This window comes from Budorcas taxicolor, chromosome 5 (assembly GCF_023091745.1).
Source record: "Budorcas taxicolor isolate Tak-1 chromosome 5, Takin1.1, whole genome shotgun sequence".
Classification (NCBI taxonomy): Eukaryota; Metazoa; Chordata; class Mammalia; order Artiodactyla; family Bovidae; genus Budorcas; species Budorcas taxicolor.
The window spans coordinates 151,446,695-151,474,095 of record NC_068914.1 but is presented as its reverse complement, the minus strand read 5'-3'; the positions used below and the strand labels follow the sequence as shown (position 1 = coordinate 151,474,095).

At 43.4% G+C, this 27,401-nt stretch overlaps 1 protein-coding gene across 4 annotated transcripts in view; it reads right to left on the bottom strand.

The window, feature by feature from the left end:
- Window positions 1–27,401, bottom strand: part of ERC1 (ELKS/RAB6-interacting/CAST family member 1) — a 269,744-nt gene that overhangs the window by 105,262 nt on the left and 137,081 nt on the right. For all 4 annotated transcript variants that reach the window (XM_052639804.1, XM_052639803.1, XM_052639806.1 and 1 more), the window contains one exon: window positions 11,888–12,048. In XM_052639804.1, the coding sequence (XP_052495764.1) occupies window positions 11,888–12,048 (161 nt within the window). The remainder of the gene's footprint in view (window positions 1–11,887; window positions 12,049–27,401) is intronic.

Genomic DNA, 27,401 nt, shown 5'->3' with positions numbered 1-27,401 from the left:
CCCCCCATCCCTCCCAGCATCAGAGTCTTTTCCAATGAGTCAACTCTTCGCATGAGGTGGCCAAAGTACTGGAGTTTCAGCTTTAGCATCGTTCCTTCCAAAGAACACCCAGGACTGATCTTTAGAATGGACTGGTTGGATATCCCTGCAGTCCAAGGGACTCCCAGGAGTCTTCTCCAACACCACAGTTCAAAAGCATCAATTCTTCGGCACTCAGCTTTCTTCACAGTCCAACTCTCACATCCATACATGACCACTGGAAAAACCATAGCCTTGACTAGACAGAACTTTGTTGGCAAAGTAATGTCTCTGCTTTTGAATATGCTATCTAGGTTGGTCATAACTTTCCTTCCAAGGAGTAAGCGTCTTTTAATTTCATGGCTGCAGTCACCATCTGCAGTGATTTTGGAGCCCCCCAAATAAAAGTCTGACACTGTTTCTACTGTTTCCCCATCTATTTCCCATGAAGTGATGGGACCAGATGCCATGATCTTCGTTTTCTGAATGTTGAGCTTTAAGCCAACTTTTTCACTCTTCTCTTTCACTTGCATGAAGAGGCTTTTTAGTTCCTCTTCACTTTCTGCCATAAGGGTGCTGTCATCTGCATATCTGAGGTTATTGATATTTCTCCCGGCAATCTTGATTCCAGCTCGTGCTTCTTCCAGCCCAGCACTTCTCATGATGTACTCTGCATATAAGTTAAATAAGCAGGGTGACAATATACAGCCTTGAAGTCCTCCTTTTCCTATTTGGAACCAGTCTGTTGTTCCATGTCCAGTTCTAACTGTTGCTTCCTGACCTGCATATAGGCTTCTCAAGAGGCAGGTCAGGTGGTCTGGTATTCCCATCTCTTTCAGAATTTTCCACAGTTTATTGTGATCCACATAGTCAAAGGCTTTGCATAGTCAATAAAGCAGAAATAGATGTTTTTCTGGAACTCTCTTCCTTTTTTCCATGATCCAGCGGATGCTGGCAATTTGATCTCTGGTTCCTCTGCTTTTTCTAAAACCAGCTTGAACATCTGGAAGTTCACGGTTCACTTATTGCTGAAGCCTGGCTTGGAGAATTTTGAGCATTACTTTACTAGCGTGTGAGATGAGTGCAACTGTGAAGGGCATTCAGCAGTACTAAATTCAGAACAGAAACTCTAATGGTGTATCCCACCACAGCCCTATCAGAGACAAACAGTCCTGCTTACGCCCACTGTTGCCCTCAATGGAACCATACAAATGGCAGCCACAAACAGAAGAAAATGCACTGCTAACGGAAGAGATTATGCTATCCAACATCCAAGCTGAGACACAAAAGACAAAATGCAATTATGTAACCCTGGGTAGCATAACCAATCACTGGTTTAATTTTCCATACTACAAATCCAATCACAAAGTCAATGGAAACATTTTTATATTACTCAAACATAATCAAATTCCAGTCTACTCAGCTGTTGAAAACACTTTTGGTTATATAATGTATCTCCACAGGAAGGAAGGAAGGCATGATTAGTTCAAGAGAAAGAGCCAGAAAGATAATTGATAACTCTATACAATAAAGCAACTCCTCTTTTTTTTTTTGAGCGAAAAACAAAACAAAACAAAACAAAACAAAAAACCCCATAATAGCGCTTATATAGTTCCACTCCAAGAAATTCCTAGTCTAAAATAAGTTGGACACGTTAACTTCTGGTAAACCAGAACCCATACAGGAAAAAAGCCTGTGATACGTGCAGGCAAAAGAAAGACTCCTTTTAATAAAGCAACAATGGATTTAGATTACAGGTGACAATAAAAATTATACTGATAAACTGTTTTCCTAGACATATCTAGAAAGACCAAAGGCACGTCCCTCTTGTTCTCTAAGTTTATAAAGCCTTTAGTATCTCATGACCAGAAAAAATTCCTTACCCTTGATCATCTCAGCTCCACTATTTGAGGTTTCTGCAACTGACTCTATGAACCAAGAAACACTGCCACCTTAGATTTCTAATGATAGTTACCAACCTACTTCACATGATGCAGCTGAAATAGTAACCTGAGGGATTTGGTTCATTCATTACAAATGAGACCCAAGACTCTGTCTCAGTGGGAAAATAAGAAAGCAGTGTATCCATGTCAATCACTACATTATACGAAGTCATAATTATAAAAATTAAAATGAAAGAAGGCAAAAATTACAATTTAAGGAAATTACCTCAGGATTCACACGTAACATCCTTGACATGGGCTCAGAGGCCCTGTGTGATGTAAATCTTGCCCATCTCAGGCATCCTGAATACTCCACCCCACCTTGCACGCTGATCTCACTGGCCTTCATCAGACCCTTGAGCACTCTCAGCCCACCCACCACTGGGCTTCTCCTTATGCTGACTCCGCTGCCTAGGAAGTTCTGGTTTTCTCCAATACCTTTCCATCCGACGGCATTCCTACCCATGCCTCAGGTCCTTCTTCGATGTAGATCTTTCAATTATTTCCAGTGGTTTTCCAGCTTACTGAGCTATTACTAATGCATTAAGACTCCTTCGCTCCTCAATGCACTGTTATTTCTGTGCTTCATTCACGTAGAGGCTGGATCCCTCAACGTCAGTCCTTGACTCTTGTAATGGTATTTTTGTGCAGGGACAGTCGTTCAAGCTGATGTTTCTGGCAGAGAGAAGACTGCTAGGGAGTCCCAGGTAGCCACTGTGCTGACACTATTTCCAGTCTTAAATGCCACCTCACCCGGAAGATCACTGCAGAGGAGCTCAGATTCCTTGTTAGGAATTTTAATACTAAACTTATTGTTAATTAGATATTACAATCTTAACTAAATTCCTACCTGCTTAACATGCCCTCGTATCAACAGAGTATTAAAGGGACTGAATATATCTTGTTCAAAATTACATTGATCCAGTGCAGTTCCTGAAACACAGGTATTACTATAGACGTTTATTAAAACAGAACACAGAAACAAAGACTCAGAAGGAAGAAGAGAGAGGAAGAGGAGAGGAGAGGATGGGAGGAGCCGGAACTAACTGCAACACTTACTGGAAAAACTGTTCCACTGCTGAGTATGTTTATGAAAAATAAGCCAAGATATTGCACCACTTTTTGTAATGAAAAAGATGGGTTGTATATATACTAACATAGCATAATTTAGGAGAAGGCAATGGCGCCCCACTCCAGTACTCTTGCCTGGAAAATCCCACGGACGGAGGAGCCTGGTGGGCTGTAGTCCATGGGGTCGCTAAGAGTCGGACATGACTGAGCGACTTCACTTTCACTTTTCACTTTTATGTACTGGAGAAGGAAATGGCAACCCACTCCAGTATTCTTGCCTGGAGAATCCCAGAGATGGGGGAGCCTGGTGGGCTGCTGTCTATGGGGTCACACAGAGTCAGACATAACTGAAGCGACTTAGCAGCAGCAGCAGCATAATTTAATAAGCTGGACTAAGCATTATGTACCACTCTTTGGACTGCAACGAGATCCAACCAGTCAATCCTAAAGGAAGTCATCCCTGAATATTCATTGGAAGGACTTTTTTTTTTTTTTTCCCATTGGAAGGACTGATGTTGAAGCTCCAATATTTTGGCCACCTGATATGAAGAGCTGACTCATCGGAAAAGGCCCTGATGCTGGGCAAGACTGAAGGCAGGAGGAGAAGAGGGAGACAGAGGATGAGATGGCTAGATAGCATGACTGACTCAATGGACATGAATTTAAGGAAAGTCCGGGAGACAGTGGAGGACAGAGAAGCCTGGCAAGCTATAGTCCACGAGTTCACAAAGAGCTGGACAAGATTTAGCAACTGAACAACCACCACCACTCTACTAGCTACAACTTCCCAGAAACCATCAAATGCAGGGACAGACTGATAGAAATATGCTATCAGAGTGACTATTGCTCAACCAACCGTTGGTCTCATGCCCTTAACTCCACCACAGTTTGAGAAGAGCAAACATGAATATATTTAACACCGTACAAATGGAACAGGGAAGAGAAGTCAGTGGTCCCTTTTTCTTGGAATGCAGTTGTATCTGTTTTAGGGGTCCTGGAAATCCCAGGTTGCCCAAGCAAGCACACTTAAGGGAGAAGGCAGGATTCAGACCCTGCGTGTCTATCCTCAAAGTTCACATCAGGAAAGACACCCAAATGCTAGAAGTTATGAAACACCAACTTGATTATGAGCCTCCTGAATCCCTGTGAAACGTTCCCCCTCCTCTCAGGATAACAGTCCTCATTCTCCACGTCTGCCCCTCAGCTCCCAGCCTCACTCCCGGGAGAGTTATCTGACTGGCAAGTTTTGAAGAGGGAGATAAACAGCCTCCTTTCAGTCCTCCTGCTCTCCTGCCTTCTACACAGAATGTACGTCCTGTTCTCTGCCTGCAGTCATCGGCTGTGCTCTAATTCAGGAGAGAAACATCACGAAGGCTTGGTCTTGGCTGCAAACACAGTCACGTACTCTAATCAGCTCTATCAGTATGAAGACTGTTGTTGTTGAGTCGCTCAGCTGCATCCGACTCTTTGCCACCCCAAGGATGTTAGCCCGCCAGGCTCCTCTGTCCATGGAATTCTCCAGGCAAGAATACTAGAGTGGGCTGCCATTTCCTTCTCCAGGGGAACTTCCTGACCCAGGGATCAAACCTGTGGCCACATCTGCACAGCAAGCAGATTCTTTACCTCTGAGCCACCTGGGAAGCCCAGAATGCAACAGGATACCACAGTAATTTCACCTGGAACTTTTTATTAGCCTACGGTTTGGTTCCGATTGAACCCATGAAACGCACAGGTCTAAGCTGAAAGCCTCTATTTACAACAATTCTTTAAGAAGCTGAGTGTAGAAGGAATACCACAGAGGATGTGATCCCTCTGACCTACAGAGCAAGTAAAAGTGCTCAGTTTTAAGTAAAAACTCTTGGGAAGTATAAAGGAATCACTGACGTAACTAACCAGTGACTGGTGACTGAAAGGCTGCTCTGGTCTTAGTTTAAAATAAAAACAAAGCACAGCTCTGGAATCTTTCTTATGCTTTAAAAGTGAAAACAAAGACAAGACGGGGAAGCCCTCAATGCTAAAACATGGTAGGAAGAGAAGATGCTGCTGAGGCCAAGACTTGCCTTTACACCAACAGCACCCCAGGTGAACTACAGGGAAGAGTCAGTTCATTCAAGGTCCAACGTGCAGGGCCTCCCTGGTGGTCCAGTGGCTGGGAACCCACCCGCCAATGTAGGGGAGATGGGTTAAATTCCTGGTTTGGGAAGATCCCACCTGCCATGGAACAACTAAGCTCGTGCTCCCCAACTCCTGAGCACTAAAAATCAACAAATACCTTACCTAATGTGATTCTACAGTCTCACTAAAGCATTCTGTTCAAAACTTCAGAGCAGGGGTATGGAGGTGGGGTAAGGTTGGGGTGGTGTCTCATACAAAGACACTGACAACCGCGGACACTGGTAATATAGCCCTCGTCTCCATGACAACAGAGATGGATGTGAGTGACCCCTGGTGGGTGACACATAGGCTTGGGGGCTGCTCTTCCTCTGGACCCATCCGGGCATCCCAGAATGGTGGCTGGTAACAAGGATCTGCCTGCTGTCCCCGGATGAACTGTCCCCAAAACAAGCACGCTGAAGCACTTCCCCTGTTTGCATGTAATGGATACATCAAAGTCTGTATGTGTTGTGCAATTATCTGGATGCTTTCTAACAGATGGAGCAACAATAAGAGGGAAGGAAAACACTCTCTTAATTAGCACAGGCTCAACTGGATGTGTACATCTGTTCTGGTGAAAAAGCCCTCTGATGAGGTCCTCTTCCACATGTGGAACCACTGACAGCCTGAGCCATGGGGCTTCATCGCGCTGGAGCGTCATCCTCAGCAGAAAGGGCTGGAGGACCCACTTAATAACACAACAACTTGACCCTGGTGCCTTAAAGTCTTCATACTGAGGGGTTTAGTCACATTAAGCTTGCCTATAAAAAATCAGACCTAGAAATAAAAAGAAATGTCCTCCAGCACAATTTTACGTAGAGAAATGGAAACACACGAGCACAGTATGATTGTCTTATCTCTCCAAGAGATTAGTGGCTAGAAAGCGTCACTCCTCTAGTTTCTGCTTTTGTACAAATGGGTTGTGCAATCACCACATGGAACTAGCCCCCCGAATGCCACCTGGTCCACTTCCCAGCAGCGAATTCCACTCCCATGCTTGTCATGGCTCATTTGGACAGCACACTGAGTCTCCTCTGTGGGCCTGCTCCCAGAGCCCACAGACTCTAAGACAGAGTGAGATACGAAGGTGTTCATCATGAGGCAGAATGAACTCAGAGCCAAAGCAACAGGAGCTCTGTATCATGAGCAGACTGGGAACAGAAAGGCTTTTTCTTTACAGTATACTGGAAAAATAAACTATTCCACAACACACACAGAGTTTGGGTAAAGGTGAAAATTCTTAAGCAGAATCAACTCCCCACCTTACAGAAATTTAAGAGAACAAAACAACATTTTAGAAACAGAGACGAAGGAAGGCCAGCACATCTTTCATCACTCCCTCTTGCTGCCTTTCCACATAAAATTTTGGTTTAAGAGAGTTGTAATTTACCCCATCCCTGAAGAAATGGCAAAAACTTTGCAACAGATGTTCTGTCTAAAAAGTAGCAATCAAAGTCCTTGTTATGGATTTTGAAGACTTCAAGAAGGAAAAATACGTAAATATATAATAAAAGGCCAAAAAAATTGACAGAAGGAAAAAACCAAAATTTTGAAAATAAATTTGGTTTAAATGGGAACTTAAATTTCTGATAAATATTATAAACTAAGCCAACATACAAGGACCCTTCCCTCTTGTTCCAGACTCATGAAAACACTCCATAAAATAGAAAGTGACAATGAGGGATCAAGCATGAGCTAAAATAAGCCGGAAGTGCCCATATTCATGATAGCAGCAAATGAGCTATCTAGAAATAAATCTAATAGAGACGTGTGAGAATTTTGCTAGCAAAAATGCACAAAATACCAATGAAGGTCATAGAAGAAAACATTAATGGATAAATAGGCTACGTGAGTAGATGGAGAGACTTACTGTTATAAAAATATCTAATTTTGCCTGTTATGTCTATAAAAAATGCAAATTCTTATCAAAGTCCCAAAAGGAACTTTTTTCAAGAAGAATCTAGTCAGTGTCACTATAAAATTTCTATGAAAGAGTGAAGTTCCAGGTGATTCTGACTAAAAAACACTCAGGAGGTTTCTGTCCAGGGACTGAACCAGGGTCACCTGTACTGCAGGCAGATTCTTTACCCTCTGACCATCTTTACCATGCTTTCCTTTCTGCTACCGCAGAAGCCCTGTCCTGGCATACACCAGAACTTAAAACAGTATATAAAACAGTGACCAACTAACACGGCCATACAGGTGAATGGAAAACCGCACAGAGTCCAGAAACAGACTCAGGCACACACAGGCACTTACCATGTTACATGGATGATATTACATGCTTTCCACAGAGAAAAACTGAAATGAAAAAGTCTCTTCACATAATACATTTCAGATATTTTAGGCTTTCAGGAAACAAAACCTTAACACAAATACAATTCTATAAAAATATCTGCCTTTCACACACACACACACACACACACACACACACACACAAGACAATGCATAGAGAGCTTGATTCTTTTTCTAAAAAGGAAATAAATAATATTCAAACATACATCTGGATCAACCATACTACCCCTGTTCTGTCCCAATGGACAGCCATATATTATCTAAGACTAATACAACAATAAGAGGGGAGGAAAACACTCCCTTAATTAGCACAAGCCCAACTGGATGTGTAATGCTTATTACGGAAAGATTAGAAAATGCAATGAGTATGAGAAAGAAAGAAGACCCATATTTCCACCATTCAAAGATCAGGACTTTTAACATTTTGATGATTGGTCTTCCCAGTTTTTATTATTATTTTTGTTAAAAATACACCCATATATGCACAGAAAAATCAGTTTTATGGTGTGAGTTCTGCCTTTTTTTTTTACTTAACATTGTATCATGAATATTTTCCCAATGTGTAAGATTTTGTTTGAATGAATCAATCACACTTTTATGAGAGAACTGTCCTGTTTTTACTGTCTCTTTTCATAACATTAACAGTCAATTCCAGATTTGGAACACTGGATAAAGGCAATTAAGACACATCCGAGATTATAAATATTTCATAAGTGAGCTAAGAAAATGCAAATATAAACAAGGAACATAGGAAATATAAACAAGCAAGACAGGATGATAAAAACAAGAAACGGGAGAGAGAAGGAAGGTGTGCAGGGTAGATGTGGCCGAAGACAAGGAAGACCAGCGGGACTGTGGTCTGTCTGGAATGCTGTGCGCTTGAGACAACACCACACTGCTCCCAACCCCCGAGCCCAAGCGGGCAGCTGTGTTCTGGTAGGTTCACTGCAGAAGTGTACACTGCCCTCTCCATGAAGCTAAGCTTAATTTCAAGGCCAAACTGCTGTCTCTGCTAGGCAGTAACCACCTTCCTCTGGAGACCAACAGTATCTCCAATCAAACACACACAGCCACAAACGTTGAGGAGAAATAACTTATTTCTTCGTGGAAAATTATACCAACGTCCAAGGGTCCTGGGAGAATGTCATTAATGTGGAAGAAAAGGCAAAGAAGAAACAGAATGAAGCCAGCCATAACTGCTTTCGCACGCACGGCAAAGGCATCCTCTGCTAAGAGGAGGGGTTCACCTGTTCCCCGACAGTGACTCCGGTATAGACTCGAGGTGTACGTTACAGATGTTTGTTTCCTCGGCAACTGTTCCTATCCTCACAGGCACCCTAACCAAATAGCTTCCTAGAATATTAAGCCGGAGAGAAAAGAACTCTAAAGAACTCCGGATCTAAACAACGCTCCATCTGTCTTAAAGGTTTAATGTGCAGAAAGGACAAACAATATGAAGGCTGTTTAAAACCATCAGTGATCTGGTTACAAATCCTCTTAGAACACATAATGGGAGACTGATTCGGCACAATCCAAAGAATATTTACTGAGTGCCAGTGTGCTGGGTACTGTGCTTGCTGCTCAGAATTCAAGATGAGCAACACTTCCGAATGTCAGGAGTACAGAGGAAGGTGACAAAGTTTACAAATCACTGACTAACACTATAGTGTAAATCCTACAGAAACAGATAAAACAGCCCAGAAATTTAATGATCATCTGCAAAGTTACATATGAAAATCCTTTTCATGTAAATACCTTATACCTTTATCATTCATTTTCTTAATGGTATCTGTTGAAGAGCAGCCTTTAATTTTGATGATGTACAACTGATCAATTTTTTTCTTTTATGGTTAGTATATGTACTAAAGAAAAGTTTTCGCCTGTTCCAAACTTTCCCACTTTCTTCCAGAAGTCTATGGTTTTTCGTTTTATGTTTAGGTATATGATTCACTTTGAATTAATTTCTGCATATGTATGAGGTCCCTACCTCACTTTACCCTACAGGCATTCAGTTGTATCTGCATCATTTATTTTTTATTTTTTTAACTTTTTATTTTTTATCGGAGGAGGCAATGGCACCCCACTCCAGTACTCTTGCCTGGATAATCCCATGGATGGAGGAGCCTGGTAGGCTGCAGTCCATGGGGTCACTAGGACTCGGACACGACTGAGCGACTTCACTTTCACTTTTCACTTTCATGCATTGGAGAAGGAAATGGCAACCCACTCCAGTGTTCTTGCCTGGAGAATCCCAGGGACGGGGGAGCCTGGTGGGCTGCCGTCTATGGGGTCGCACAGAGTCGGACACGACTGAAGTGACTTAGCAGTAGCATGGCTGATTAACAATGTTGTGATAGTTTCAAGTGAACAGCCAAGGGACTCAGCCATACATACACATGTATCCATTCTCCTCCCAAACCCCCTCCCATCCAGGCTGCCACATAGCACTGAGCTGTGTCTGCATCATTGAGTGCTTCCCGCTAAATTACATTGGTGCCTGTGACCGTGTACCATCGGGTCTGTAATATATTCTCTATTCTGCTCCGTTCTGTGTGTCGGCCTTCACACCCTTCTGCACTTTTTATTACTGACTGTATACCAATGCTACAAGTCAGGCAGTAAAAGTCTTCTGACTCTGTTCTTTTTGGCTAGATCCAGCGCAATTCAATGCAAATTTAAAATTCCAGTTTTGTGAGTTTCTACAAAAAGCTCCCTGTGACACTGGCTGGGATTGTGCTGCAATAATAAATGAACTTGGGGGAAATGGGCAGCTTAAACTTTGAATAATTCAAATTGTGAACTAGGTATATCCCTATATTTGTTTAGATATTTTTTATTTTCTCTCAGTAATATTTTGTGGTTTTCTATATAGACATCTTGTGCCACTTCTGTTAAATTTATTCTGCAGTGCTTTATGCATTTTGATATCACCGTTAAGTAATATTTCCTAAAATTTCAGTTTCCATTTGCTGGTTGTGAACACAGAGAAAAACAACTAATTTTTATGTGTTGCTTGATGATCATACTGTCAGTGAATAAAGACAATTCTGCTACTTCTTTCTGAATTTTATTATTTCCTGATGTACTGCAGAACTAGGCTCTCCAAAATAATAATGAACAAGGGACTGAAATGGGTTCTTTGGGTCCATCCCTTTGCAATGGGAAAGTGTTCAACTTTCATCATCTGTTTCCTCAACTCCTGGCCCCTGTCGTGACATCACAACAATCACGCCCCATGAAAACACACACTGAGGTGTCACAGCAGACCCTCAGCTTCTCTGAACTGTCATAGTCAACATTTACTGATGGTTCAAAGTAGGAGGAAAGAAGAGATGATGTCAGCTTAAAGCACTGGCTGGGCTCAGAACGTCTGTTTACTTCAGGTCAAGGAGACTGTGGATTTAGGCAGAGAAGGAACCAGTAGCGAGCAAAGACTGGGTGAAAGAAAACGAACAGAGAAGGATTGCAGAGGAGGGAACTGGAGTTTAAACCTGTGACAGAAGCAGGCAGGTAGCTTAGTGAAGGACAGTGTCTCCCCTGGGTCAGAAGAGAAGACAACAAGATCGCGGGCGACTGCAGAGGTCACGAAGGTGGCAGAGCGGTCCCAGAAGAGCCCTGGTTTAGGGAAAATGAGAGCAGGACAACTGCCCGGGCCTCGGGGCTGGGAACAGTGATGGAAAGTCTTAAGGGGACTCAAAAGAGACACACCCGTTCCAGACAGTAGGAAAGCAAGACTCTTTAGAACACAGAGCAACAGCAGCTGTATCCCATGTAGCAAATGTCTGCAGCTTCACACAGACCGTCTCAGGAAGCCACAAGAGGAGGGGCAAGTAGGTAAAGAAAATTGACAATTTGGGGGACATCCCTGGCATTCCAGTGGTTAACAGTCTGTGCTTCCACTTCAGAGGGCATAAGTTTGATCCCTGGTTGGGGAACTAAGATCCTGCAGGCCACCTGATGTGGCCAAAACAAACAAAAAAGTGGCAACGTTGTAGAAACTGACCGGAGACTGGCAAATATTAATGATTACATATTGGGGTGGTATGAGGAGGTTCACGACACTACTTTCTCTACTTTTGTGAACCTCTGGAAATGTTTACAATAAAAAATAGTTTTAAAATTGCGCAGCCATCATGAGACCTCAGGAACAACAACTTGTCTGAACTTTGCAGAAGGTTTTAGGAGTTTCAGAGATACAACTGGACACAGATACATAGATACATAGTCCTCTAGAGGACTTATTTTTCAAGGAGAAGCAGGCAAAATCTGTTTCTATTTGACCAGGATTTGTCCCAAATCTAAGGAGCAGGTTAGCCTTAAGTGGGTCGGGGTAACCAAGGGGCAGAAGATGAAAGCGACGAGGACCAGCACTGCTAGCGAGTGGAGAACACGGTAAAAACACTTACTTCATCTCCAGAACTTCCTCCAAGTGCTTCCTTCTCTCGGCCCGGAGGTTGGTCAGATGCGTTTCCTTCTCGGCCAGCGACTGCTGAGTGGAGGACAGCTTCGCCTTCATGGACTCCAGCTCCTGCTTCACCTTCTCCATGGCCATCAGTAACTCCTCCACCTGCGGGAGATACGGAGAAGTCAGAAACTGAGGGCCCAGGCTGGAGACAGTCGGAGGAGCTGGGCGGTGGGCAGCACCTGGGCCAACAACACTGAAGACATGCACGTCGGAAAATCCTGCTCTCATTGGGTCATACACAAGGTAGGTAAAGAACTACATCTCCCGTGGCCACTCTTAATCGTTTCCACTTCAGGACACAAAGAACTTCATTTTCTTTTTGATAAATTCAAGAGCATCAGTTCAAGAAGTAACAGTCTGCCACAGACAACCCCTTTAAAGGAACATACTTGGAAATAGTCCAGAAACTTCCATGGAAATAACACGATAATGCTGATAAAAATATAAGGACCAAAATCTTAATAAACATTTCTAGAAGGGTTTTAGGACATAAAAGCCATAAACTTGACTAATACCAGATGCAGAATAAACATAAATGAGTCACTTTTATTTGTTCAAACTGAGGTTCTTCTGTTTACACCATCACCAAGAATTCTGAGTTAAACAAACAGCTAGAATTCAATCAGATAATTTCTTGCTCTAGAGCCAGGTAGGCAGAGTTTTCTCAAGAAAGGCAGGAAGAAAAGTAGAAATATATCTCTATGACCAGATGGAGAAGAGACAGGATGCTTGAGAAAGACCTGTAAACACACCAGAGAGAAAGAGGACAGATGCTGAGAAGAAACAAGAAGCTAGGAGAGCAAGGTCAGCACTTTATCAGTTATCTCCACATGTGGTTCCAAAATTAGAATTATTTAAATAAACAAGTTCACCTTAATTCAGAGGCCAAATTATGCTGACAAAAAGTATCTGTTATCAGCTAAAAGCAACCTCAGCAAGATAACCAAACAGCCAAGTATACCAATCAGAAGATTACTGACAAGAAATAATCCTGGTTATTAATACAATCCTTTTCAGAGGTAAAGGTGAATGTAAGTAGTTTGGTAACAGCAGACTCACTGGAAAAGACCCTGATGCTGGGGAAGACTGAGGACAAGAGCAGAAGGGGACGACAGAGGATGAGACAGTTGGATGGCATCACTGACTCAATGGACATGAGTTTGATTAAGCTCTGGGAGATGGTGAAGGACAGGGAAGCCTGGTGTGAGCAGTCCATGGGGTCACAAGGAAGCAGACACGACTGAGCGACTGAACAACAACAAACAGCTGTTAAAAATGAACAGTAAACAGATACATTTAGTTTGCTGGCGCCTGAATTACTTTGAGTATCTTTTCAGAAGTGGTCAAGTTACTGTTCTCAGCTAATAGCATCCTGACTGTCCCACCTGCTCTGAGACTTCTGTTATTATGCAGATCTCCTCGGATATGTACTCACGTATCTGCAAGCTTTACAACAAAAAAGCTTTGCCTTTTTGAAGACTGTCAATAAAGATGACTCCGCATTATCAGTTTAATTCATATCCTGTCTTTCACTGCTCCAGGCAAGCTATGGTATCAGTTTCTTAGGTAACTTGAAGGGGTACCTTATACATACACAAGCATGTATAATACATTATTCTTCCTCTTTCTATACAAACATAAGCCCACTCTGAAAAGTGAAAGTTACAGTCGCTCAGTCATGTCTGACTCTCTGCGACCCATGGACTGAAGCCTATCAGGCTCCTCTGTCCATGGGATTCTCCAGGCAAGAATACCGGAGTGGGTTGTCATTCTCTTCTCCAGGGGATCTTCCCAACCCAGGGATCAAACCCAGGTCTCCTGCATTGCAGGTGGATTCTTTACCAACTGAGCCACCAGGAAAGCCCCAAGCCCACTCTACACATACTCTTATGTATCTAAAGATTTCAGTAAACCTTTATTGAGCTAAAAACACACAAATAATAAATGTACAATCTGAAGAGTTCTAAGTGAACAAATCTATGTAAACAGCTCGCAAACCAACAACCAGAATATCACCAGGACCCCCACTCTCATATCCCTTTTTCTAGGTAAAGTGTAACCATATTACAACATTCTAGTTTAGTCTATTTGTTTTAACATTATACAAATGGAATTACATAGTATATACTTTTAAGCACTGGTGTTATATCGGTGAGATTCATCTACATTGCTGGGCAAAACTGTAGTTCTCATTACTGTCTGATATTCCACTGTGTGAAAATAGTGGAATTTATTGTGCCAAACGACAGCAATTCATCTTCTGATGATACCAGTATTGTAATCCTGGAATAAACCTCACTTCAAGCATTTCTTTTTCACATACACTATTTGTGGACTGGCAATATTTTGTTTAGGAATTTTTATATTTATGTTCATGGTTGAGACAGGCCTAAACTTTTCCTTTCCCGTATTAGCGTTGTCAAGTTTTGATGGGAAATTATGCTGGCCTTATAAAACATGTCCCTCCTTTTTTAGTTTCTGGAATTGTTACTGTAAGAATGAAATTATCTGCTCCTTTATGTTTATTAAAAATCACCAATATAACTCTCTGGGCTTGAAATTTGTGGGAAACAATTTTATTACCAATTCTTTTTTTTCAGGTTTTCTTTTTCATATTTAGCTAGTTTTGCTAAAGTTTCATTTTTCTTGGCATTTGCTCATTTAGCCTAAGCCTTCAAATATACTGGCAATGGTATCCCTGTTCTTTTTAATACCTGCAGGACTTATGAGCCCTGTATCATTCCAACAGTTGCTCACTGAGCCTTCTTTTTCTCTTTAGTCTCACCAAAGGCCAGTTAATTTTCTTAGTGTTTTCATAGGACCAATTTTGCACATCATGGACCCTTTTTAGAAAAAGGGAGAACTGATTGTCTGTTAGACTCTTCACCTTAGGCTACCATGGACCTTTTCTTCCATCCTGCCAAGACGAAAACCCAGCATTTAAGTTCAACAGCTTAACAATAACTTATCTTTGAATTCCCTCTCAATTCACCCCCTGGCCTGAGAATGTCCTACATTCTTGACAATGTATGAATGCAATTTTATTAGCCATCGTCAATTGTTTCTCTGGAATTATTTTCCCAGCATCTAGTCTGCCATGGTTACAGACATGTGTTACCTTTCATTCCGAAGTTAAACTCACAGAATTCTGCCTGTTAGTAAAACATCGCTCTCTTAAGGATTGCTTAATTTCCCATCCATTTGCATGCCAGACCCTCAAGGTAGTTCCACCTCAGATCATACATTTATCCAAATAGCTTTTAAAGCATTTTGGCATCTAATGTAAGAATGGTCCCGTAAACCAGGACTTCCAACTAATCACCTGATTTATACTCTGGCTCCAAGCCAGGGAAACAGCTTCAAAGCCAAACTGAAATTCTTCGCTTTCTGTTACTTTTCCACAGTCCCAGAGAACACAGTCAGCTGTCTCCACTCAGACATTCATCCCGTTTCATGCCCACCTTACAACAGTTGTTAATGTAGTTTTGGGTACAGACACCGTAGTCATGCATGGATGTGAGAGGTGGATCATAAAGGAGTCTGAGAGCCAGAGAATTGATGCTTTTGAACTGTGGTGTTGGAGAAGACTCTTAAGAGTCCCTTGGACTGCAAGGAGATCAAACCAGTCAATCCTAAAGGAAATCAGTCCTGAGTATTCTTGGAAGGACTGATGCTGAAGCTCCAATACTTTAGACATCTGATGCAAAGGGCTGACTCATTGGAAAAGACCTTGATGGTGGGAAAGATTGAGGGCAGGAGGAGAAGGGAGTGACAGAGGATGAGATGGTTGGATGGCATCACTGACTCAATGGGTATGAGTCTGAGCAAGCTCCAGGAGATAGTGTAGGACAGGGGAGCCTGGCGTGTTGCAGTCCATGGAGTCACAACTTAGCAACTGAACAATTGAGACATGAAGGTAATGAAAGCTGAGTAGAAGAAGTAATACATACCACACCAAACAATGAAGAAATTCTCCACAATTTTGAAATGTGCTTCGGGTCACAGTATGATTTTCAAAAGCACATGTTTTAAGACATTAAAAGAAAAAAGTCCAGACCAGAGCAGGGATTCAAGTATGTAACCTAAACTGCCTCCACTAAGACATTAAGGAGGGAGCTCTAGGTGGACAGTGTGCAGTGCCAGCAGCACCAGATGGTTTGCTTAAATCACAAGCTAATAAACTTCGACTCAGAATCAAAAGGGAACAAGTTATGGCTTCACCACGGGCCGGTTTCCCTAGGCAGCAAAGAGCCTGGGTGCCGCGGGGCTGGCAAAGCTGTGTCTCCACGTTTCCCACAACCAAGAGCAAAACGCTGTCTGCAGTTTTCAAGATGCTTCTGGAAAATCTCGTTAGAATTCCTTGGGAAGATAAGCGGCCTAAGTCTCCAAAGAGAAAGGGAAAACAATCAAAACGAAAAAGGAAGGGCACAAAAAGATGATTATTTAGAGGTTAGGCATTCACTGATAAGTCAGATTTTCACACGGCAAGTCCACTCGTTTTCCTGATTTCAACAAAATTCTAGATTAAGACTCACTCTGCCACACAATTACCGGAAAAAAAAAAGTCACCTAGCTCCTGAGTTGAGAAGCCTGACTGAAGCATGAATGAGAACAGACACACATACCTACATGCACACGTTCCACTACCGTCTCCTAACAAACTGCTGTAGGTGTCTCAAAATCAGTACTCATATGAGAATTTGAATTTATAGATTTCCCAAGAGATTTATGCTAATATGTATATAAGAAATCTTCTCTTTATCCCAGTATGTTCTTCTGGCCAACACATGGTACTTCTTTGGTAAGATATACATCAGCAGTGCACTATTTTATGAATATGGAACAGTTACAGCTATTACAATAAGAGTAATAATGACTGATACTATTTGAGTCCTTTGAAATGTTCTAAGCACTTTACATGTGTTGTCTCATTAAATTCTCACAAGGATCCTGTGAGGTCATATTAATATTATCCTCAATTCTACAGAAGAGGGTTTAGTGGGTTTAAGTGCCTTATTCTGGGTCACACAGCCAGAAGAGGCAGAGATGGGATTCCAACTGAGGCAGTAAGGTGCCACTGAGCGCACAGATGATGCTGCTCTGCCATAGGGCATCAGCGTCCAAAAAAGTCCTAAGACAGCTTTCCACGACTCATCTAACAATCCCTCCGGGGAGCATTCCCAGGCCCACTTCTGCATCTTTCTATCCTTCTTTTCTCCCCTTTTTCTTCCCCCATCCAGATACTTAATCCTCCCCCATGTGCCAGGCACTGTGTTAGACTGCCAGGGCTTGACAGACATACATGTTTCCCGACTGCCCTTGCGCTCATAGTCCACACAAAGATACAATCATTCATTAATCACATTCAGCAATGTGAAATCATGAATAGATTCATGTAAGGAAGCACACAATTGCACTCATCTCACACGCTAGTAAAGTAATGCTCACAATTCTCCAAGCCAGGCTTCAGCAATAAGTGAACCGTGAACTTCCAGATGTTCAAGCTGGTTTTAGAAAAGGCAGAGGAACCAGAGATCAAATTGCCAACATCCGCTGGATCATGGAAAAAGCAAGAGAGTTCCAGAAAAACATCTATTTCTGTGTTATTGACTACGCCAAAGCCTTTGACTGTGTGGATCACAAGAAACTGTGGAAAATTCTGAAAGAGATGGGAATACCAGACCACCTGACCTGCCTCTTGAGAAACCTATATACAGGTCAGGAAGCAACGGTTAGAACTGGACATGGAACAACAGGCTGGTTCCAAATAAGAACAGGAGTATGTCAAGGCTGTATATTGTCACCCTGCTTATTTAACTTATATGCAGAGTACATCATGAGAAACGCTGGGCTGGAAGAAACACAAGCTGGAATCAAGACTGCCGGGAGAAATATCAATAACCTCAGATATGCAGATGACACCACCCTTATGGCAGAAAGTGAAGAGGAACTAAAAAGCCTCTTCATGAAAGTGAAAGAGGAGAGTGAAAAAGTTGGCTTAAAGCTCAACATTCAGAAAACGAAGATCATGGCATCTGGTCCCATCACTTCATGGGAAATAGATGGGGAAACAGTGGGAACAGTGTCAGACTTTTATTTTGGGGGCTCCAAAATCACTGCAGATGGTGATTGCAGCCATGAAATTAAAAGACGCTTACTCCTTGGAAGAAAAGTTATGACCAACCTAGATAGCATATTCAAAAGCAGAGACATTACTTTGCCAACAAAGTTCTGTCTAGTCAAGGCTATGGTTTTTCCAGTGGTCATGTATGGATGTGAGAGTTGGACTGTGAAGAAAGCTGAGCACCGAACAATTGATGTTTTTGAACTGTGGTGTTGGAGAAGATTCTTGAGAATCCCTTGGACTGCAAGGAGATCCAACCAGTCTATTCTGAAGGAGATCAGCCCTGGGATTTCTTTGGAAGGAATGATGCTGAAGCTGAAACTCCAGTACTTTGGCCACCTCATGCGAAAAGTTGACTCATTGGAAAAGACTCTGATGCTGGGAGGGATTGGGGGCAGGAGGAAAAGGGGATGACCGAGGATAAGATGGCTGGATGGCATCACTGACTTGATGGACGTGAGTCTGAGTGAACTCCGGGAGTTGGTGATGGACAGGGAGGCCTGGTGTGCTGCGATTCACGGGGTCGCAGAGAGTTGGACACGAATGGGCGACTGAACTGAAGGAAGCACAGGATGCCATGAGGATAAGCAGCATGAGGCCTTCGTCTGTGCTGTGGGGGACTGAGGGAAAGATCCCCCAAGGAAGTCAAGGAGCTGGTGCAGAGCAAAACAGCACTCCAGCCCCCGGGCCTGGCGTCTTTAGAAGCCCTGGAATACAAAAGTGCATATCTATCTGAGAAGATAAAAATGATGAAAGCAAAGCCCTGAGAACATGGAAAGAAGGGAGGCCATGTGCAGGAGAGGCAGGAAGTGGTCAGACGTAGGACTGATAAGGCCTCACGAGGGGTTTGGGCTTTTCTCCTCAAAGCAACAAGAAGGTACCAAAGGATGGGACGAAACAGAGGAGCAATAGGATTTAGAGTTAAGATCAGAATGACTAAAACAATGGACTAAGGAATCTAAGCTGAACAGAGAGGGGCTAGGATAAAGTGAAAAAAGACACAGGGGCTCTAACGACACAGAAAGACAGCTGTCATGGGACCCTGAAAGCTGAGGTGACAGGAAAGTCATCTGAGAGGAAGGGACTGTCACGAGGTGGGTGGAGGTGGATTACAGTAATAAGGTCAAGGATGTCAGATGTGGGATGAAGAAAGGCCGTGGAGGCAGTGACCTCTCGGGCCAGGAACTGGAGAGGACAGACAGATGGATTATCCATGTGGGTGCTCAAGTCAGCGAGGCAGGAAAACACTTCACGGAAAAGCTTCACACCACAGCTGAACATCCTGAGCCCTGAGGAAGCAGAGGCTGCCATAAGGCTGTGCCGGACAGCGGTATGAAGGGCAACAGGAAACAGGGCAGCTGAGAGTCCGCCCTCCAACTCCACGGCGCAGAATAAACATTTACTGATCACTAGAAGGGCTTGCCAGGTGGCTCAGAGGTGAAGAAACCACCTGCCAGCTCAGGAGACGCAGGTGCGATCCCTGGGTCCAGAAGATACCCTGGAGAAGGACATGGCAACCCACTCCAGCATTCTTGCCTGGAGAGCCCCACAGGCCGAGGAGCCTGGTGGGCTGCTGTCCACAGGGTCGCAAAGCATTAGACACAACTTGGCAACTAAACAATGGCCACGATCACCAGAGAGGGTTGTCGGGAGATCCCAGGGGAAAGGCCAGATTAATAGGCAAAGAAGGTCAAAGCGGTTTCAGAGGTAGGAAGAATGTGTCTCAGTGCCAGGACCCAGGGCCGAGTAGACACTCAGTGAGTATTTGCTGAAGGGGTGAAGGAAGAGACATGAATCTGTAAACTCTGGTGATCTAGTAGGAAACATAAAAGGGAAAAGAGGAGCTGAAGAGCTAGGTTAAGGCAAGAAAGCCCTGGACAGTGTGGCGGTGATGGAGCAGAGCTCAGATGATCAGGGGCTGAGGGAGGCGGGGTCTGGTAAAATCCAAGATGAGAACAGTACAGCTAACTCCACCAGGCACTTCAAAATGAACCAGAGGCCACCAAAACAGCAACGTAAAAGTTCTGTTGGTCTAGTTTCCATTTAAATGCACATGACTTATATGATAACATTAGCTTTAACTTCCTATTCTGTTTATTGAAAATAAGATATAAGTGATTCTTGAGGTGACCTAATGGTAACAAAGAGCACTGAATTAAGCAGTATGTTATCTGGGAACTGTCAGATACCACTGCTGTCTGTTAGCCTCCTGACACTATGAGGAACCCAAACCTTAGCAAAAGTCGCAAAGAAGAAACTGTAGAAACTACTGCTTGGCTCGGGGAAGTCTCTCGATTTCTTGCCTTTTGATGCACTGCTGGATTTCTCCAACAGTGCCAAATAAAATCAGCAAATGATGAGATTCCCCTGGTGGTCCACTGGCTTAGACTCCATGCTCCCAATGCAGTAAACCCAGGTTTGATCCTTGGCCAAAGGGCTAGAGCTCACATGTCCCAACTATAATCTGGTCCAGTGAGATGTGTTTTAAAATATATATATATTTTTAAAAAATCAACAAATGATACTTTAAATAATTAATGTGCTCCCATGGGTGAGAAATGTACAAAAAAAAGTTTTCTTTAATGTCCTTCAAAATAGGCTTCACATTCCCCCAGGGTGCTCCATAATGTCTGATGCTGCATGGGGCTCCCAAACACCCGTACAGTTAAGGCCAACTCGCCGAGGAGCTGGATTCACGTTGAATGGCTGTGCCCCTCCGCTGGCGGCTGCCTTTACGTTTCTAGGAATAGCATGCTGGGGCTGACACATCTTCAACTGGAGATAAACTTGAAAAGAGTGGAAATACAATAACGTGAGAGAAATGCTTTTTTCAAGCCGTCTCAATTTTCGCAGAGGGTGTGGGTAGATAAGTCCTATATTAAGTACTCATTACTCCACTATAGAGCCTGAAAACTCCGACATCAATAAAATGCGGGTGTATGTTATCAAAGCAAAGTGACAACGTCCCCCTGCTGGGAGAACTTCCATCACGTGAGTCACAGAGGCTGGAAAGAGGCTGTGCAGGGGCCAATGTTCATCTCACGATCGATTCTGTTTACGTGATTTCCTGGTAACACAACACCAAAACTAAGAGTTCAAAATCGGAAGTAAGCACGGAAAACTTTTTTTTTTTTTTGGCGGAGACCATTACTTGATTAATTTCTGCTATCAACTGCTTATTTTAGCCACAAATAGCTTGCACCAGAATCAAGAAAAATATAAAGTTACTAATTTCCTGGGTCCACATAAACTGCATGGCTCCTCTTCTACACCTGTGAGAAAAGAGGCTAGAAATAATCTAGATGACATTACATTTTCTTTACCTTTTCTGCACCTGGGTGAATTAACTCAGGAAAAGAAACACAAAAAGAAGCAGGACAAGACTTCTCCTTGAACTTTGAGCTCTGGTAAGTTCTCTCCTAAAAAAATTTTTTCTGTGCATTCCTGGAAAGTCAAAGTGAAAATGTCAGTCACTCAGGCGTGTCGGACTCTTCGTGACCCCGTGGACTGTAGCCCACCAGGATCCTCTGTCCATGGGATTCTCCAGGTAAGGATAGTGGAGTAGGGAGAGCCATTCCCTTCTCCAAGGGCTCTTTCCGACCCAGGGATTGAACCCGGGTCCCCTGTGTTGCAAGTGGATACTTTAGCACTTGAGCCACCAGGGAACAGATACAGAACACACCAGGATACAGAAGACACTAGGAGGGCTGTGCAAGCTGTCTAGGTTTGGGGGAAGACATTTCCTTAAAGTTAGTTGGCTACACATATGTATCAGCTCAGTTCAGTTCAGTTGCTCAGTCGTGTCTGCCTCTTTGTGACCCCATGAATCACAGCATGCCAGGCCTCCCTGTCCATCACCAACTCCCGGAATTCACTCAGACTTACGTCCATCGAATCAGTGATGCCATCCAGCCATCTCATCCTCTGTCATCCCCTTCTCCTCCTGCCCCCAATCCCTCCCAGCATCAGAGTCTTTTCCAATGAGTCAACTCTTCGCATGAGGTGGCCAAAGTACTGGAGTTTCAGCTTCAGCATCATTCCTTCCAAAGAAATCCCAGGGCTGATCTGGAATGGGTGAATTTAATTCAGATGACCATTATATCTACTACTGTGGGCAGGAATTCCTTAGAAGAAATGGAGTAGCCATCATAGTCAACAAAAGAGTCCGAAATGCAGTACTTGGATGCAATCTCAAAAATGACAGAATGATCTCTGTTCGTTTCCAAGGCAAATCATTCAATATCACGGTGATCCAAGCCTATGCCCCAATCAGTAACGCTGAAGAAGCTGAAGTTGAACGGGTTCTATGAAGACCTACAAGACCTTTTAGAACTAACAACCAAAAAAGATGTCCTTTTCATTATAGGGGACTGGAATGCAAAAGTAGGAAGTCAAGAAACACCTGGAGTAACAGGCAAATTTGGCCTTGGAATATGGAATGAAGCAGGGCAAAGACTAATAGAGTTTTGCAGAATCTAGAAAAACGATACTGATGAACCTATCTGCAGGGCAGGAATAGAGACACAGACATAGAGAACGGACTTGTAGACCCAGCAAGGGAAGGGGAGGATGGGACGAACTGGGAAAGCAGCACTGACATACAGACACTCCCGTGTGTAAAAAGACAGCTAGTGGGAAGCTGCCGTGCAGCACACGCAGCTCAGCTCGGCGCTCTGTGCTGACGTAGAGGGGCGGGATGAGGGGTGGGTGGGAAGCTCAAGAGGGAGGACATCTATGCATATGTATAGCTGATTCACTTTGCTGTACAGCAGAAACTAACACGACATTGTAAAGCAATTATCCTCAAATTAAAAATAAATTTAAAAATTTATATGGTCACTTCACAGGGAGAAAACCTTAATTCAACTTTATTACAGAAAACAGCAGTCCTCTTCCTAGCATGAAGTCAGAGCATTTAAGGCTAGAGACCCCACCTCTAAGGTCAAATGCACAATCTGCATGAAACAGTTTCAGACTGTTTCCTTAAGTTTTCACCAATAAAAACAAAAACTTATTGACATTTTAACTGGAAATTTTAATCCCTATCATTTGTATTGCTGCTTAAAAAAAAAAAAAAAAACAAAAAAACAGCTACCTAGAAGTACAAAGAAAATACTGGCAAAAGACAGTTATTTGTCTGTATAAAAAGTTTATTATTAGCTATAGGAGAAAAGTACAAGTGTGGGATTTAATGTCTGGCAACCCAGGGACACAAAGAGGGAACTCACACGTGAGCATGCACACACTCATACACACTATACAGGATTGTCCTGGTCTGGCCATAATAAATGAGGCTCAACATCTGTGTCCTGCTTTTACAGAAAACCAGAACACCTGTGGGGGTGATAATCGACTCCACACAGGTGAGAGCACAGAGGCCTAGAGGCACTAGGGGCCTCGCCCTCCATCACAGCTAATAAACAGAAGACGGCATAGCACCCACGCCACCTGATTCTGGCTCAGAGCCCTGCACACCTTCACTCACTCAAGAGGGCGGAGGCCATAGGAAGAGACCCGTGAACACGCACACGCACACACACACACACGCGCACACACACACACGCACGCACGCACGCGCGCACACACACACACACACGAGAACTCTGCTGTGCAAGACCAGCCCCGCTGTGCGGATTTCTCTAGGAAAATAGGTTTCATTAAAAACATCCAGGGAGGCGCAGCCAAGGGGAACATAAACTGCATATAAACACCAGCGGGAAGCCATCTGGCTCCTACGACTGTACCTTTGTCTGCATTTTGGATGACTGCCTCTGTCGTCAATAACTCAGTTTATCAGACTGTTCAGGAGAGTCCAGGGTAAAGGCCAAACACCTGAGAACGCAGTACGAGCAAACAGATCTGTCACAGACCTGCCAGGAAGATTCCATAAGCGCCTCCCAGTACAGCAGCAGTCACACGTGGTGGATACAAGCTTAAAAACCGCTGGCTTGGAAATCCAGTATCTACAGACTGCGGCCCTCAACTCTGGGCTCAACGTGAGGCATGCCAAAGTTTTATTACTTCTCCACTGCAGTCACTATTTTCGTTTAACTTCTGAAAATGCAGATGTGGTCTTTTTGTTGAACAAAAAGAAAAAAAAAACCAAGCTGAAATTCAGAAACAGGTATGTCCTGAAGTTCCAGGATAATATAAGCATGCACTATTTTATCAGAAAGTTTCTAAAAGGAAGACAGGAACAGACAAACAGAAGTTGTCTTTTAAAAAATTACTTCACGAATTAAAGTGATTCCTAATCTCTTTTTAAGAATTACTTTACAAATTACTGATGAATAAAGGGATTTTTTTGGGGGGGGGGATCATAACCATCACATGTGGTTATTTCCTGGGGGCTTCAGTTTTCCTTTCTAATTTCTTTAGCTGTTGTCTACTGACCCCATCTGGCAAAACTAGAGAGGAAGTTATACTGGCCCAAGCGTCTGGCAAGTCTAAATTATTCATTTTATGTAGGAAGAAACTAAGAAAACACAAGCTCAGGGTGGAAGAATTTGAGGGTTTCTTAGTCTAACCCTTCTACAATACATATGGTAAGAGGGGAACCCCGTAAATAACAAAAGGTCACGGCATTCTATTAATAACTGGAAGACTTCACCTTGCTGCCTTTTCCTTGTTATCATGAAGATGCTTGTTAGGATTCTGATCTGCTATTACAAGTTTTATTAAAACTGAGATCTCTGCTTGCTTGCTTGCTTGTTCAATAATGATACAAAGATTAATTATTTCAAAAGTGTATCCAGCATAACTGGATAAGATTTTAAATAGAACAAACTTAAGTTTTTAAGTACAGAGTTAGTAAATATAGAGAAATGTCAGTTTAAACCATGCAAATCAGCCTTGAGATCATAGGTTGGTTATTGCTGTCTCTCATTCTTACTATCAACATTCAGAACTAGTTTCTAACTAAAAGGGGATAAAAATTACAAGGAGAGACTGAAGGACAGTTTTTAAAACACACTGAGAGTTTCATTTTAATTTACATCTGACTTATTTGGCATTTCTGAAGGTGACTACAGCATTCAAACAGTTTCAACTCTTTTTTTGAATGTTTGCTGTCTGAGACACTTGAGTCTTGAGACTTGCTGTTATTTGAACATATTTGGGTGATTTCCACTAATAAGTGGACTGAAATGCAGAATAATACTGGGTTGCCATCACTGCAGACTGTATCATTCCTTCAACTTAACACGCATTTCATACAACTCTCGAAGATCAAAAGGAGAAGTCTAAACACAGAGATTTCTGCTACGGCTGGGCACGGCCGTTTAACTGCTTCTTTCAACCAGCCAGAGATGGCAGGACCCTCCTTTGAAGTGGCAGCACTGGTGGCCTTTGAAGTCCCCTGTCAACTGCAGAGAGGCTCTGGTGGGGCTTCTCTTGTAGCCAGCTGTCACCGTGAAGGCAGACGTGACGTATTTCCAGCAGTCTCACTTCAGTCTGTCAAGTGCCTCATTTCATAACCAGTCACCGTAACAAAGGAGACCCGAACTCTGACAGCAGAGCAACCATCTACAATGAGACTTACTAGGTGCATCTTGAAGGAGCCTAATTTAAATACTGGAATGATTACACACGGCGAAGAGATCATGGCTGCGAATTTAACGGTCACATCTCCTCAGACCCTTGAATGTTAAACACGTAGCTTCCATATGTTTATCAATAAAATGTTACATGACAACAGCATCTTCAATCTTTGCACTGATGAAAAATGATGACGTCTGCAGAAACCAGTGAACTGCTTTAAAAGCACAGTTTATATTGCCGACAACCAAACTTTCTTACGTTGTTGTTCAGCTGCTCAGTTGTGTCTGCCTCTTTGCAGCACGCCAGGCTTCCCTGTCCTTCACTTCACAAACCCCTATCCTGGAGTTTGTTCAAACTCATGTCTATTGCGTCGGTGATGCTATCCTCTATCGGTGTCTCATCCTCTGCTGCTCCCTTCTCCTTTTGCCTTCAATCTTTCCCAGCATCAGTCTTCCAATGAGCAGGCTCTTCCCATGAGGTGGCCAAAGCATTGGAGCTTCAGCATCAGTCCTTCCAATGAATAATCAGGGTTGATCTCCTTTAGGACAGACTGTCCTTGCTGTCCAAGGGACTCTCAAGAGTCTTCTCCAACACCACAGTTTGAAAGCATCAATTCATATAACATCTCCTATTTCCCCATTATTTCACAGCATACGTTTCTAGTCATTTACTAAAGCTGTCCAAACTATCTTCAAGAGGAAAACCTGAAAGTAAATTGGAAAATTACGCACAGACTACGCTCCTGCACTGACCTAAGACATGCTCTCAGAGAATGAAGAATCCGGTGGCCGGAATGATGACCACATGGCCTGCCTGTTAGTAGGCTGTGGCAGCCTCAGCTGATGCAGAGGCTAAAAATTCCAGGCCAGGTGAGGGGAGGGGAGGATTTCCTCAAGCGACAAGGATGAAAACTTGTATGAGGCATACGTATGAAAATGGTTACTTAAACATGTCATCACTGTTGCTGGATCAACCAGGTAGGGTCTATGGATTCTAGACTTCTTTGAGGCCTTGGACTGGTGGGACCAGCCCTCCCTATGGGGCTATCAAGGGCCATGGTGGAGACGAGAGAAGTGTCAAGGATGCTGAGGTCTACTGACTGCCTGTCTCTAAGTGCTGTATACACACAGCCGCTCCTCACATGGCACGTGCACCGCGTTATGCCAGCACCTCCCCAGCACTACGTACACACCTTCTCTGACCGCTCAAGGAGCTGATGCAAAGCAACTCGCCTGAGGTCACAACCTGTAAGTGGTGGATCCATAATTCCAGCCAAGGCGTCTAGCTCGAGAGCCCACTTCTTAGCCACCAGGCACGATGGTTTCCCTGCAGCTCTGAAGGGGCCTCTGAACCACAGTCACAGCACAGAGTCTCAGCACCTGAGCTGTCACTCCTGCCTTTCTCGGACTCGACTCCCCTCCCACCAACAGCGCCTAAGTTCTGTAGGATAAGAGCGCTTTCTCAGATGAGATGAAAAAGCCTGAGGGAAAGACTGGTTGGAGGGTGAGAAATCAAAGAGCTCTGAATTTGGATGGCTTCCTATTGAGATGGCAGTGAAATACTGGAGTAAAGATACACAGCCGACATGAAGGAGACGTCGCTTGCATCTCAGATGAGAGAACCGGGCTGAAAAGACAAACCTGATGTTGTCACAATTCTACTAACATATAATACAGCTAACATTCTTCAGCAAAGCCTAAAGAATAACCTAGAATGGATAAACAAAACCTCTTCTTTGCCTGACACTAAATAAGACTGAGTGCGTGCATAAGCCACCTCCTCCAGGAAGCCT